Source organism: Coturnix japonica, chromosome 2 (assembly GCF_054131305.1).
Source record: "Coturnix japonica strain WE chromosome 2, WE-NBRP24, whole genome shotgun sequence".
In the NCBI taxonomy this organism is placed as follows: domain Eukaryota; kingdom Metazoa; phylum Chordata; class Aves; order Galliformes; family Phasianidae; genus Coturnix; species Coturnix japonica.
In genome coordinates, this window is record NC_140664.1 from 29765894 (window position 1) to 29781571 (window position 15678).

Below are 15678 nucleotides of genomic sequence, written 5' to 3' on the forward strand. Positions count from 1 at the left end.
AGGTAAGCTTCTGGGAAAAACCTTCTTCAATGTCCAGACTTAGCTGGTTGTGTTGAATGTCACATGTAGTTCTCAAATGGCCATATTTCAGCTAAGGGTGGGTAACCTGCGAGTGCACTGTCATCCACATTCCCTGAGGAGCGTGCTTAGAGACTTGCCAGCACTGAGTGTGGAGATGGCTAATACAGTAACTCTGAAAAGTACAATTCTTCACTTCAGTGAAAATCAACTGGTAGAAATCGGATGGCTGTCGTAGCCCAAATGTCTATATTAACAATAGTGTTCCCATTTTATTTTCTTAAGATTACTTGCTCTTTGGGACAGAACTATAGCATATGACATATACACGATTTCTGTTTTGTCATGTGAAAGTATTACTGCTACTTAATAGTATAGTTCTTTTCTGACTTCAGAAATTTGAAGATAGCTTGCAAATATAAGAACCTGTGAAGGCTGTAAATCAGAGGTTAAGAGGCACATTCAAAGTTTTCCCTATGTGCAACTAATGTTGTGCAGGCTGGCTCAGCAGCACATTCCGTTGTTAAGAAATGCTTTTTTTACTTCTGTTAAAATGAAAGTGCTGGGCAGTGTGCTGAAAATAAGGTGTTCCTACATCACTGCAGTGTTTCAGATCCTTTCCATCCAAATCCTTGAGACCTTCTAGTGGTGCAAATTGAAAAAAAATATGGAACAGTTGTCTGTAGAACTTTCTGTTTGTGAAGAGAATTCAGTTTTAATGCTGTGGCTAAATCTATTTCCAGTTTAGTTTCCTCTCTGTATCACCTGGTAATATTGGTGGCCTGCTTAGGAGTCAATATTCTTAGGTTTTGGGGTGGATTATTATGGAGTCTGTGACAAGAATTTCAGGGCCCCAGAGCAGTCTGCCAGGCTGATTCCTGGAATCATAGAACCACTAAGGTTGGAAAAGACAACTAAGATCATCTAATCCAACCACCAACCTTTCCATGCCACCAAACCACATTCCTTAGTGCCACATCTATCTATTTCTTGAATGCCTCCTGGAATGACTACTCCACAGCCTCCCTAGGCAGCCTGTTCCGATGTCTCACCACTCATTCTGAGAAGAAATTTTTCCTAACATACAACCTGAACCACCCTTGGCTTAACTTAGGCCATACCTTAGAGATAGCATCACTTTCACAGCAAGGTTTAGCATTTTGGGGCAGATTTTGTCAAAGTACCTCATTTTGAAATATCAAAATACTTTACTTGCCATACTCCATTGGTGTATCGGGATCAATTTGTTACACCTGGTATCTGGTCTTTGATTGTGACCGTTACTGGGTACTGAAGAAGATGTTGTGGTATGATGAAATAGAAGTTGTGAACTCAGGAGCTTATGGTTTCCTTTATGCCCTGAACCAGTCTGGGATATCCCTGTTTTCTGAAGTATTCAGAATGTTGCATGTTATCTCTAAGCTGTATTAAAAATAATAAAGTCTTGAAACCTGAACAGTGGTAATTAGAAAAGGCTTTTGAAATGGTCAGCAGCATCACCTCCTCTAATGGAATGCAGTGTACACTGTTATTTTTATCTTTAGTGCACAGAATTTCTGCTTATACGAACAGTCTCTGAAGTTATCAGGTGTACATAGCACAAGTGCTGAGTAGTGCTGCGGAGCCCAAGCAGCTGCTCCATTTTCCCTTTTTTAGTGGTGGACTTGAAGCTGAATAATTGCAGCGTAAGTATTTTTTCTGAATGCTGAAATGAATGGATTAGGTCACTCTTTTACTCCCTTTGTGTTTTCTCTCTGTAAACTTTTTAGAGACCTGAGTTGACTGTACTTCTTTGAATCAATTTTCTAAGAAAATGTTCATTGAACATAGTTTATTACAATGGGTGTGGATTTTTTTATTTTCCCCTCTCTGCTTATGATGCGAATTATACAAGTAACGGTTACTGTGCAGTTTATATAACCACATTCTATTAAGCAGTAGTGTTATAATGTGTGATGGAATGTTTTGCACGTGCAAAGAATCCTTTGCGATCAAGGCAGAAGGGAACAAGGCTGGAATACATTTAAATAGTGAACACAGTTCTGGAAACCATTAGGCAAAAGGGACCTGAGAGAAATCTCATTATTTCAAATTACAGCTTTGTACAAATTGAAATGTGTTTAGAAGGAGTAACTTAAAAGTAATAAATTTGTAGTCCGAAAAATACTTTTTATGCAGACAGTTTACTTTTTGTGGTAGCTTTTGTGGTGGTTTTTTTTCTGCAATATAGGTCTTTGAGAAACAGCCCCTTTTACTCTTGAGATTATTTTCATCTTTTTCTTCTTTTAAAACACAGGATGAAAATGTGTGAGGTATTTTCATCTAATCAAGCAGATTTCATGGTTTCATTTATTTTGTTTGTGAGATATTATTTGTTCTAAGTGCTGCCACAGAAAGGCAGGCTCCTACAGCTCCTTTATGCTCCTGGAGTGGCTGCAGCCTCAGGACTGTGCTTATCTGATCGAAGGTGGGACATAACAGGATGGGGGCTACAAGGGAGGCTGACTGCTCCACCAAAACCATGCAGAGATGGAGATTTCAGAGTAAAGATGATGTTTTTTATGTGATCAGATTACCAGATCTCTTCTGATGTGCTGCATAGCGAGACTGTAGCCCCTGACAAGTGTTATTGTTCTACTGGATCTTGGGGTTTTTGTGGAACCAGACAGGCAAGTGTGCAGCAAAGGTCATCACTTACAACCTGTTCAGTATTTCATGCTTTCATGCATGGGATGGAAACATCTTAAAATGGGTGGGTGCTGCAGCATGCATTAAGGAAGGATCATAGTATCATAGAATCACAGAATTTTCCAATTTTCTCTGTTATTTCAAGCGATATTCACGTGTTATTTCAAGATAAAGATTTTGCTGTCATCCAGCAGTGAGATGGTGAAGGCGTTGTAAAATAAGCGTCTGCATTGTTGCATGTGAGATTTTCATTTAACTAGCTTTTTAAATTAGGAAGTTTCCTTAAAAATAGCATTACAATTTTAAATCTTCTGAACAAGGAAGGAGTCCTGTGGAAATATGGTATATGTGGTTTGTTGCTGTCAGTGTGTACGACAGGGCCAAGTCCATGGCTGCGTGGATAAAAAGGCCATTCTGTCAGTCTCCAAAAATTGGAATATTTGATATCTAAACTTTGGTTCTTTTAAATCCGACATTAGTCTGACAGTAACTATGTTGGAATGTTGTACTTTGTGCTTTGTTGCCTTATGTAAGTTTTATCCATTGCTTTTTTTTTTGCTTACTGTTGATTATATTTTATGTTTCAAGATCTGTTTTTAATCAAAACAAATGCAAAAAGAAATTGTATTCAAAGAAAAGTTACAAATTTTGAAAAATATTGTCAAAATCATATATGCTTCCCATCCAAAATAGCGTACTTTTCCATCTGTAATTTGACTGAAAATGTGCAGAAAACAGTACTTTTCTTATTAATACTTTGTTTTATGCAAAGCCTTTGAAGATTTTTTTATGTTTGTTTCTTTGAAGCAAATTCTGGGTTCAGAATTTTCTGCTTGATGAGACATCTTTTACTTTTGGATCCATAATTTACATGCAAATGAGTAATGAAGCATTCTGTTTACTGATTTACAACTTGTATCTTTTATTTCCTCAGCCATCATGTATGTCATGGGAGCACTTGGTCCTGCAGCTGGCTACTTACTGGGAGGACTTCTCATTGGTTTCTATGTTGATCCTAGGACAACTGTTTATATTGACCAGAATGATCCCCGATTCATTGGAAACTGGTAAGAGTCAAGCATTTTTCAGGGCTACTCTTACCAATAGGGAATTGAGGCGGGGGGGGGCAACTTTATCCCTTGAGGACTTATTTAACTCTATGGAACTAGATCAAGGAAGAAGAGATTTCAGTTAACTGTTGCATGCTAGCTCCTGACAGAGAGGAAATGCTTGCCACAGAAACACAGGGGCACATTTAGTGGAAAATCTGTTTTGACTGTGCCAGGTGCTGCTCTGACTGACATGATGGGTACTGACTTACAGCACTCAGCACAGAAATGGCAGGACAGGATATTGCTATGTTTAGGAGACCATTGAGATAGCTGCTGCCCAGGGCTGAGTCCTTCCTGATACATCCCTTCTTTTGCTTTCCAGCATGTCTTTGATAGAGTTTTTCTGATTCGTGACCCTGGTATGGTATAGACTACAGTTTCATATCTGGTGCACTGGATAAGTACTTGTCATGATGACATTTCAGTCAGACTATACCTGCTTCTGTTTAACCTACAATGATCAATCTTCACAGTTTGATGTGAAATATTCATTCCTTGGAGTGTTCCTAGACCTTTGAAGGTTTACTGCTGCTTTATTTGTTTATTTAGCCCAAGAGCATTGATGTATCGGACTGTTTGGATGAATTTTCAGTGAGAGACAAAGAAACCCGAGTGCTCAGTTAACCTGACCCTGGGGTTAGTGGCTCTGTGCTCTCATTTATATCTCACAGAAAATATCTGTGGTGTGAATGTATTACATGTATCTTATGCTTCACATGTTTGTAAGGATACCGGTTGGCCAGTTATCAAGCCATTTGTACCAATCTCTGTTCTGCATCAGATGGACTGCCATTGTTGCTGCTTTACAGCTGGGTTTGGCTACGTTTGTTAGAGAGAATAGCCAGAAAATTCTCTGGCATTTAATAGCCAGAAAAATGTCTGCCCTTACTCATGGATTAATGGAAGTTCAGCTTCCATTCCTCAGAAGAGTGACTACAAGGGATGGGTCCTTGATATCCTACAAGAGTGGCTGTAGCCACTGAGCAGGAGTGGTGAGAGGTCACCTCATACAACTTGGTCTGTGCTCAGGCTTTGAGAATATCTACTGTGCCTGATCTTGCAAGAGAGAGTCCTTTTTGTGCATTTGGAAGATGTTCTGTTAAACCACTAAATGGATTTTATGTATCACCAAGGACAGGTATATTGGTGATTTCAGTTTGGCACAGGAGTGCCTGTAGAAATGATATAAATAGGATTGAAGGAAGGGCAGGAAATTGGCTATCATAGTTGTCATGTTCTATCCAGCACAGAAAAGTCATTCTAAGTTTCCTTTTTAACTTATGCTCACTATATCTCTGGGTTTGGCTATTACTGAAGTGTTCCAGTATTATTCTTTTGTTTTGTCTCTATTTTTTTTTCTCTTAACTTTCTTAAGAGTGTCACCTGTTATCACATCTCTTGTAATTAAGTTTCATGATCTGTGGTGGCTTCTAATGATAATTCAGTGGTGTTCAGAGCATCTGTGCTTCATTTTTTTTTTTCTTTCATTTGTTTTTCTTTTTTTGGAAAGCTTTATCTACTCATTAGAGCTGTGACTCTAATGGTGTGCTTGCTGGTCCTTTGTCCCTTGCTACTTAGTGATTGCCTGGTTGCAGAGTGCTCTGGAAGTGTTGACTTTCATTCCATTGAAATCTATTTTCTGGGACTGTGACATTTTCTCCTTGCAGGGAAGTGCTGCGTAGCCAAGTTTATTTTTATTTATGTAATCTAACAATTTGAAATGTAAAAGTAGTCTAGTGCTGACTTCAGAGAGCTGATGTGCTTTTCAAAAGTAGGGTGCAGTTGAGATAAGGTAATGGACAGTCATATTTGAGATTTCTTAGCCTTGCCTTCTTTGAAGTGAATTAATGTCTTTGATTTTCATCTTTTCTTTATTATAGCTGTAAGGTTTCTCACTCTTCTTATCACAGGGACCAGTGGAAAAATTCCACTATTAAAGCAGGTTATCATTACAGACAAGATAGTAAGTAAAGCAGCTATGATATATGGCAACAAAAATTGCTCTGAGGTCTATTTTTTACTTAAGCTATTCCTTTCTAAGAAGTATTTTGCATGTATTCTGGATGGGCAACTTTATCTCATGTCAGACCTGATTAAGTAAGTGCTGCTTTTTTGGGGTTATTTCTGATCTGATTCATCCTTGTTTTGCACAGTTTAGGTTTGCACACCTGGGTTTTTATAGGTGCTCTGGATTGAATTACAGGCCAGCTGTGTTTGTCATCCCATCAAATCTTGAAAACTGCTTTTTATTCAAGTATGGTAACTGTGGACATCTGTTAGAAATCATCTGTCATGTTGCTGTCTTTAAAAACTGCTAATGTGCTGTATAGGGATCTCGTTAGTTATGGAGTAGCCCTTGGCGGGTTGTCAAGTGCTTTGAATCAACTTTTCTTTCACTGACACTTTTCTAAGTGTTTGCCTAGTACTGAATATGTTTAATACTTGGGACTTCTCATATTGACTTTCATCATCATTCCATGCAAGAAGTTTAAAGGAATTCCTCCAGCACTGTCTTGTCCTCCCTGACTTCTAATTGCTTTTATCTGAGGTCATTGGGCTTCTGCAGATGCCTTTGAGGTATTTCACTGCATATTTTCTTTGACTTTAGAACACGGGAAATCAAGGGGGTTTTAATTAATCTATAGATCCTATTCTAACCTCCCATTTTCTGTTATAGGTGTCTTTATTATTTTTGATATACTCTTTTGTCTGTTTTCCAGTTCTTTGATACTTCTCCAGGAAGATGTGAAATGTAGACAGTGCACATAATTACATACAGTGCTGCATTGGTGACACATCCAGCACTTGGTATACTTCCATACAGATCCCTTTGGATTTCAGTTTTATCTCATGCTACATCAGAAGGCCTTGTCTCCTTTGCTATTTCCCACTGAGTGGGTGGCTTCAGATTTCTGCATGTTAATGCCACAGATCATTTCTTTGATCAGTGCTTTCCAGCTTTTGCCTTTGAGATCCTGAAAAGGATGTTAGCTGCATTTTCACATAGTCTACCAATTTATTCCCCATCTGATAGTGCTGATTGATCCTTCTGAAAGTCTGATTTCTAGCCTATGGATTCTTAGCTAAAATGAGTCAATAGAGGAATTTCTGTTTATGTGATATCAAAACTAGTGAAAACTTTCAGTAACTTAGATTTGCCTCAGAATTGCTCTTTGCACAATCTTTCTAACAAAATTGATGTTAAGCGAGAAAGTTTGTTTGGTCTTTGCTTTTGCATAACCATTATACATGCATATGAATTGACCTTTATTTAATGGTACAGCTTGCATTGCAAAAGTGTTGCCAAACATTTTTGTTTATTGTACAAGTAATTCTGTCTACCCTGGACTTCTAAATGTTTAAAATTTGCACAAATGTTTAATTACTAGCTTCCTTTTTTAAGAGTGTAAAGGATGTACAGAAACATAAGATTTGTCCTAATGCGCTGCAATATGCAAAGAGCTTCAGACTTTTGTTGTTGAGCTTGGATGTTGGAGTAAGGTGGCTGACTTCAATGAATGTTCTAGGCACTAGTGCAGATTAGATCAGTGTTTAATGAGAATCACACTTTCAGTACATTGGAAGAACTGTGGGGGTGACTTCTGAGGAGCTTTTCGTTGGCAAGAGAGAGAGCTGAACAGGCAGTGCATTAAAAAGTAGGCACTGGAAAGCAGAACGGATTTAGCTCTGATATGTCAATTTGGACATTATCTTTGGCGTTAACCATGATATAAATTTTTGTGTTCTCTGGAGCAACACTGTATTGCTTTACTGCAAATTATCCAAGAAAGGCAAAGTAAAAGTGAACATCTTAGGATTTAGTACTGAATAATTATCAGAAGTAAAAATATACAAGAATTCGATGCTGACCCTATTTCATAAACCACTTGGTGGTTGTTAGATAAATACCTTTATCAGTAGAAAGCCAACAGCAATATCTTCTAATTAGGAGTTTTAACACAGTGGAGGATCCTCTTCACTCCATCAATTCACTCTAATTCCAGTGTTGTGTATTTTGCAAAGATGTCCTTCCAGCTGGTACAGTCTGTAATAATCACTTCGGTATATTTATTTCATGTAATGTATTGCCTTTCATTTCTCTTCCTGTCTTCTGGCATTAGGTGGAGTGGATTTCTTCTTTGTGCCATTGCAATGCTCCTTGTGATATTTCCAATGTTTACCTTTCCAAAAAAGCTTCCTCCTCGACATAAAAAAAAGAAAAAGAAAAAGAAAATGAACTCTGATGATGTTTCAAGCGATGATGAAGTCATGAAAGAGAAAACAAATAGCAAAATACAAGCAGAGAGTGCAGTTCCTGCATCTATGGGATTTGGAAAGAATGTTAAAGGTGAGGTTTTTAAGTTTTAAATGCTTTATATTTTGTGCATGGGTTCATTTTCTAGGGTTGTATGAAGTGTAATTGGAGGCAGAATTTTTGCCTATTGTATTTAATACTGTGTTTTACTATTAGTGGTCTTTTAAAAAGTTACAAAGTGCAGTTGTTAGGGAAGGACATCATTACAATTACATTCTTCAAGTGTTTTATGCACACTAGAGACAAATAGGTAGTCTGTTTGCTATAGTTCTATCGCAAACAGCAAAGTCATATAACTGTATGGCCTCCATTACCAGGAATATTTGTACACCTTGCTATTTGCAATTGTCATACTTGCTTAGGCTGTCCTTCATATGATAATGACTCTTCTGAAAAAGAAGCAAAACAAGTAAAGAAAATCCTGTGGAGTTAAATTACCTTCATATATTTAAGCAAGTTAACTGGAGCAGGATATTTTATTTCTTATGCATTTCCTAGTTACTGTTTATTGCGGGCTATTTATTTTCTGATGGCTAGGATGAATTAGATCAGTGCTAATTTTGAAATGATGTGAGTTGAAAAGGTTGACAAGTGACGTGATTTTTGCTTTATTCGTTGAGTAAAACCTTAATGTGAAATTTAACAGCCAGTAATAATGATTGATAAAATGTTATATGAATAAATGCAGTGCATTACAAATGAACCAATACAAAGTAAATAAATTAGAAATTTAGTGTCATCACATTGAATAGTATGGGATGAGAATAAATGAACCTGAATGTCACTGTATTAACAATGTTGTTTTCCCCACCTTCACTTATTTGAATGCTGTCTGTGCTATCTTTATGACATTCTGATGCAAATGGAACTAAGAGAAATTGTAAAATTGATGTATCATTTGACATACAAAATCATGCACGTGTATTGTTGTTGCACCTGAGTTGGGGCAATCTCAGATATGTGTACACACTGGGAGAAGAACTCATGAAGAGCAGTCTGTGGAGAAGGACTGGGGGGGGTTCTGGTAGACAAAAAGCTTGATGTGAGCCAGCAGTGTGCACTTGTGGCCTGTAAGGACAACTGTATACTGGGCTGCATCAAAATATGGCCAGCCAGCCTCATGGAGCCCCATCTGGACTTGTACTGCATCTAAGCACATCCCCAGCACAAGAAAGATATAGAGCTGATAGAACATGTCCGTAGGAGACACTGATCAGAGGACTGGAGCATCTTTCCTATGAAGAAAGGTTGAGGGAAGTGGACTTGCTCAGTCTGGAGAAGACCCTGAGGAGACCTCACTGTGGCCTTCCAGTACTTGAGGAAAACTTACAAACAGGAGAAAGACCAACTTTTTACATGGTCCGATAGTGATAGGACAAGGGGGGGAGGGGGCGGGGGGGGGGACACACGGACGGACGACAACTTAAGATTAAAAGAGGAAAGATTTAAGTTAGATATTATGAGAAAATTCTTTTCTCATAGAGAGGGGTTGCACTGGAACAGACTAGCCAGAGAAGCTGGGGCACACCTGTGGGGCGCCCACATCCCTGAAGGTGTTCAAGGTCAGGTTGGATGGGGCCCTGAACAACCTCATCTACTGGCTGACAACTGCCTACAGCAGTGGAGTTGGAACTAGATGATCTTTAAGGTCCCTTCTAACCCAAATCATTTAGTGTTTCTATGACTGACAGATACTTTAATGATAGATAAATGATCACTCCTCATATTGTCTGTTTGTTTCTCAGTGTAAGGTAATGGTTCCTGGTCCAATAATCTATGTAGAGTGGCTCTAAAAGTGATAAAAATGTGAGAAAAGCATGTTGTGTAGTTCCTTCTTTGAAAATGGTATTCCCACATTATGTACTATTCCTTATATGTAATGTTCTCTCCTAAATCGATAAAGCTAGTTGTGTGATTTTTTTTTTTCTTCCACTTCTTTTCTTTTTTTCCCAGTTCAAACTTAGAGACTTTTGTCTATCAAAAGCAGTTCTGGCTTGCTGTTAACAAGATTTTTTCACTAACCTAGGGAAGTGGGAAACACATCAGTCCCCGATAGGCTCCTTCATAACAATTGCAGGCAATCACAAAGCAGAGGGTCTGCTCTAGCCCATAGATGTGTGTGGAAAAGATACAGGCCATCAGTCAAACCCTGCACCTGGATGAGTTTGCTGATCTCTGATGTTATCTCTGAACATAATTTTACCTGCCAGGTCATGTTGTATGTTCCTAAAGTGCGTATCGGCCTAAATGGATACTGTATCTTCTACTAACAAAATCCTTGATTACAGTATTACTTCTGCCATCAAATTGAAACTCCTTTATATACAAAACATTCCATTTTCTCTAAAGAAACTTCAGCATGTGGAACATTGAAAAACAGCATTGTATTCCATGTGTCAGAAAGACATCAAGCAAGTCAAGATTAGACAGTGAAAAGTGTTTTCCTATAAGCTGATAATAGCTTTTCCATTAGGTGTCGTTTACCCTAGCTAAGAGAGCCTGTGGCAGGAGCGCACTATCATTTAATTATTTTTCAAGTTTAAGTGGGCTTTATGAAATGACATCATGCCTCAAGCTTCTCAGTTGATGTAATTTCATTTATAATAGGAAGGAAAAATAGTCACATGTCTAAGTCATTTAGCATTTATCTTTCTGAGATGCAGTGTTCAGTTTATACTTCCCACTGAATTTCAGAGCTTTCTCTTTTTTATAGAATATTAGGCAAAAAACTCCACTTAGGCAGTAGCCGTAAGACTGGTGATTTAGTAGGTCACACCTTCTATTCTGTACTAATAAATATCAGTGATGTCCTAGTCTGTCATGACAGAGGTCAGTGCCATTAACCTGTAAAATCCATGCATAGTTGCTCTCATGGAAGAAGCTGTACTTTGATCTTCTGATCTGACATTGTCTTACCTAGAAAGCTTTGTCCTGTTGCAATTTGTCCTAATGTCATGTAAATTAATTTTTTATGTGAATGAAAAGTAAATTAAAAAGTAGTGATATCAGTGGGCTAGAATTATTGTTCCTCGTGTGGCTGCCAGGGTAGACTGAAGATGTAGGACAAAATTGGCTTCTGCTGCAATTGTCTTCCAGCTTCAGTGACCTTGGCTTTATTTTGGCCCATAGACCTGGGACCACATGAAAATGCAGGTCCATATTTGTTTTTTCCCATGTTTCAAGATGCAAGGAGCTGGAATTCAATCTTTCCTATTTATGTTACAAGCAAGCAATGTGAAGGGAAATGCTTCTGAGGCAAGTATCAAAAGCGTTACAGAGGCCATAAGAGGAGGAAAACAGGATTTTATTTCCTGGGAGAAATTGATGTAGTATAAGCAACATGAGATAGATAAGATGCATAATAAAGAAGCCATAATTCAATCCCATGCATGAAAATTAATTGTAAACTTAAGCAAACAGAAATGCTGTTTTCATTTTGTTGATACCCTCAGGGTTTTGTACAGTGGCAACTCTCTGCAGTCCCTTTTACTTCCTGCTACAAAGAAGCTTACTGTGCAATTGCATAAAGGAGCGGTTTAAAGAAAGAAAATACATATATTACTCACCTAAAATGTTGTGTTTCAAGCTAAGAGGTGTTACTTCAATACATTTCCTACTTTTTAAATTTTATTTTTAATTTTTCCCCCCAGTGTATGAGTAAGTAAACCTATGTTGTCCATGAGCCCAGCCCACGTGCAATTTTCCTGTCTGTCTTTTTGTATCTTCTAGCTGTCCTATGCCATTCCCAGTCAGTCTCTACTGGGACTTGAGACAGGATAATAATGCTTGTCAGGATATCACCAAAGGTAAAAGAAATTGCTGGGGGGATGTAAAGTACTGAAGTGCTCCCCTGAGGAAACCAGCTGCACCAAGAGCAGTCAGAGAGAATCAGCGCAAGAGGAGGGGGTGCTGGGCTGTGTGCCCAGGTGTGCTCTGTAAATGTCAGAAAGATCAGCAGACCAAGGGCTGGGTTTCCTGCCATGCCACTGACCTTAAGCACGTCACTCCCCCTGCTGCTGGCTTGTGTCATCCTGGAGATCTCAAAATAGAAAATGTTGGCATGGCCCTGTGCAGTGATAAGCAGTGTTACCTGGAGTTTGAGATGCTGCTGGAAAGCAAGTGAAGAGTCACGTGTGACTGAAAGTGTTAACTGCCATTCTGATAAACAAAACCATGGATATTTGTAGCACCAAGAGGGTGGTGCTATAGAACTGGACATTTTATTTCCCTGATTGTATGCACTGTACCACCTTTGGCTGGTAAAGTAGTATTATGTAGTAATGTTATCTTCAGACATACTAAATGATTGTTTCAATTTCAGGAATGTAATTGGTAGACACTTATTTGTTCAAATGGCAGAATGAAGTTTGTTTCTGCTACACGTTTGCAAAAATGAGAGATGGTTTTTGAAGGCCTCCTAAAAATCAGAACTTGACAGGTTTAATAATGACCTTGAAATGAAGGAGTAGGCCTATAGTTAAATCATACAAAAATAATGTGACATTGAAATGGTTTAAATGCATGATTGATTGCATAGTACAAAAAACCTTTAAAGATTTTATCTTTCTTGCTTCTTTTTGGAATTAATGTGGTTGGAAGATGTGAGATTATTGTGCATTGTTAGCACAAGCTTTTAAATTCAGGAGTGCAATATGGGTTCTGATGCATAGGATTTTACTGTAATCATAGGAGAAAAACTGAGAACTGAATTCTGCAAAAACATTTTTATTTGCCAGATTTTTCATGTATAACAACTTTTTCTTATACGTTCAGGAATCGCAAAGAGCTGCAAGCCTCAGTTGCTGCAGGTGGTCTGTGTTAGTGCTGTATACAGGAATAATCTCTGTTTTATTTCCTGCCAGAAATTAAAATAATCAGAACTGTTCCCTGGAGAATCTTTTATGTGAGTTGAAGAGAACTTGTGCTTGTTCCAGGGCGCTCTGAGTTTTATCTATTTAGCAGTACAAACCCAGCTTAAATGTACTAATTAGTTTTCAAATTAGTAATAACCTTTAGGCTAGGTGCTTAGTACCCTGAAAAATATGAGTAGGAGTTAAGAGAAAGCACAGTTCTACATCAGAATGCCAGAGCAAAATGTTCATTAGCTCTGCAATTGTTTACCTAATTAGTTCTTCAGTATCTTTAGACTGAAATTTCTAACCCATACGTTTTTTGTGAAGGTCAATTTTTCCAGGAAGAACTAAACTTCAGTAAGTATTATGATCCTTTAAAATTATGGATTTAGAAAAAATCTTGGGACTTAAGTTCTGGGCTAAAGACTTTCAGTTTCTGCGAAGACCATGAAGTTCATCGTCGTAATGAAGTGACATTTCTCTCTGTATTGTCCGATCTTCTGAAAGTTGCCATCATCTTTTCTTCTGTGTTTATCTAGCACAAGTGAACAACTCTCTTCTATACGTAGCCTTTTATCAGACTTACTCAAAGTCACTCTTCCACCAACACTTACATGAGGTCATTATTATGAGGCTGAAACATGAAAGACAATATTCTTCTTGAATATTTTTGGATTGTTTGTAACAATTTTATGCCTACATATATATCACACTCAATCCTAATAGACACAGAGGAATTCCAGATACTGCAGTAGATGCCACAACTAATGTCATTCACGGTTACTGAATGGGTGCCTTCACTTTTGTAAGAAGTTTTCAATAGTGTATCTTTTTAAAATTTTTCTTTGCTACAACTTTAGCAGAAAGGACAGAGCTGAAGAAGCAACGGAGATATCCCATCAATTTGCTGCATCTTGAAAACAGGGAGCATCGTATTCTTGCTCAGCCGGTATTGACACAAAAAAGCTGGTAGGGGCCAACGTGGAGTCTTAGCGGATGTTTTTTTTTTTTTTCTTCTTTCCTTTTTCCTTTTTCCTTTTTCCTTTTTCCTTTTTCCTTTTTCCTTTTTCCTTTTTCCTTTTTCCTTTTCCCTTTTCCCTTTTCCCTTTTCCCTTTTCCCTTTTCCCTTTTCCCTTTTCCCTTCCCCTTTTCCCTTTCCCTTTTCCCTTTTCCCTTTTCCCTTTTCCCTTTCCCTTTTCCTTTTCCTTTTCCTTTTCCTTTCCTTCTTCTATCCTAAACAGAATCTTTACTCTTTTTGTTCTTCATTCCTCTACCTGAGGGATAGATGAAGATGTGTTTGTTTACAGCTGGGATCCTGCATTTGTTAGCTCTGGCTCTTGGTGCTGTAATGAACTGTCTCAGCTTGCTTGTGGTCTCTCAGCCACTGTTTCTGTCGTCTCCTCACAGTGAGAGCTGAGTGCTGTTGCCCATGTTTCAAAACATTCAGTAGCTCAGTTTCCAGCAAAATCAATCCTGGCACTCTCTTTTGTGTTTCCTTTCTCCCAGTGGCAGCAATATGATTATAACTACTTGCTGCCATTTCTTGGGAATGGCAGTCAGTCCCATGCCATGTCCCTAAGGAAATACTGCAGCAGCAGTCCTGTGTCAGACATTTTCTTAAACTCCATCATCTTGCCCCATGAGAGGCTTTGCAAAAGCGTCTTGGCTCTTGTTTCTTTGATTTCTTTTTGTGTCTGTGCTTTCACTGGCTAACCCAATGCAATCCAACCCCCAGATAAAGAGCAAAATCTGTTGAGGTTTGATGACTAATGTTTTTTACACTTTTGATGTTTTTTCTCTGTCATTTCCTCTTGAATAAAGAGATCCATTTTGTTCATCTGTATTTTGTGTGTCATATCTGATAATAAATACTGATAACGTTTCATTTTGTACTTGGTAATCTCATGCAGTTTCCGCTTAAGGACAGCTGTATCACAGCTTCCATATATTCACATCGATATTGTATTGCCGCATACTTGTGTTTTCTTATTTTTCTTTTCCTGTTCTACCATTGTAATCAGTGCTACAATAATTTAAAAAAAAAAAACAAAAAAAACAACAAAAACACAACAAAACAGTAAGTGGTTAAAAATGTTAAGATTCAAATATATGAGTGCTTCTTAGTATGACTTATTCATTACTTATTTCCACCAAATTTAGTATTTAACATTTAGTGTTTTTCTTCATAGAGGCAGCAAGAGAGCATTTGACTTCATTAAAATGATAAACTCTGCTTGCACAATGAAATCAGTATAATTTTTGGCATCTGGCATAAGCTAAGACTGGATGCAATCAGACAACCGCAGTGCTAATTCGCAGTCTAACAAGTTTTGACATGACAGGAGTCTAAACTCCACTTTCTTTTATACTTATAACCTGCTGAAGTTGGAGTGAGACAGATTTTTGACTTGACAACTTCTAACATCAGTAACATTCTCACACAGGAGTTCTGCTGTTCTACACTTATTCAGCTGTTTATTTCTAATGAATGTTTGTGTCAATGGATTCAATGGGCTCTGGTTCAGGCAGTGTTCAGTTCTCGTGAAATGCTGATGAAAAAACTCAAAGCTTATTGAGCTGAATATACCTGTCACGCTTGGACACAACATCTGATCTTGGTAGAAACCCCAAGAGGAAAAAAAAAAACAACCACTGTTTAACAATTCTGCCATGTAATCTGAAAAAAAAAAAA

General features: G+C 38.0%; 1 protein-coding gene across 3 annotated transcripts in view; it reads left to right on the forward strand.

Annotated features, from left to right (window-relative positions):
- Window positions 1-15678, forward strand: part of SLCO5A1 (solute carrier organic anion transporter family member 5A1) — a 66039-nt gene that overhangs the window by 22971 nt on the left and 27390 nt on the right. For all 3 annotated transcript variants that reach the window (XR_014942519.1, XM_085537340.1, XM_085537341.1), the window contains exons 3-4: window positions 3641-3773; window positions 7940-8166. Coding sequence is in view for 2 of the 3 variants with exons in the window: in XM_085537340.1 (XP_085393466.1) it covers window positions 3641-3773; window positions 7940-8166 (360 nt within the window). In the remaining variant the exon portion in view is untranslated. The remainder of the gene's footprint in view (window positions 1-3640; window positions 3774-7939; window positions 8167-15678) is intronic.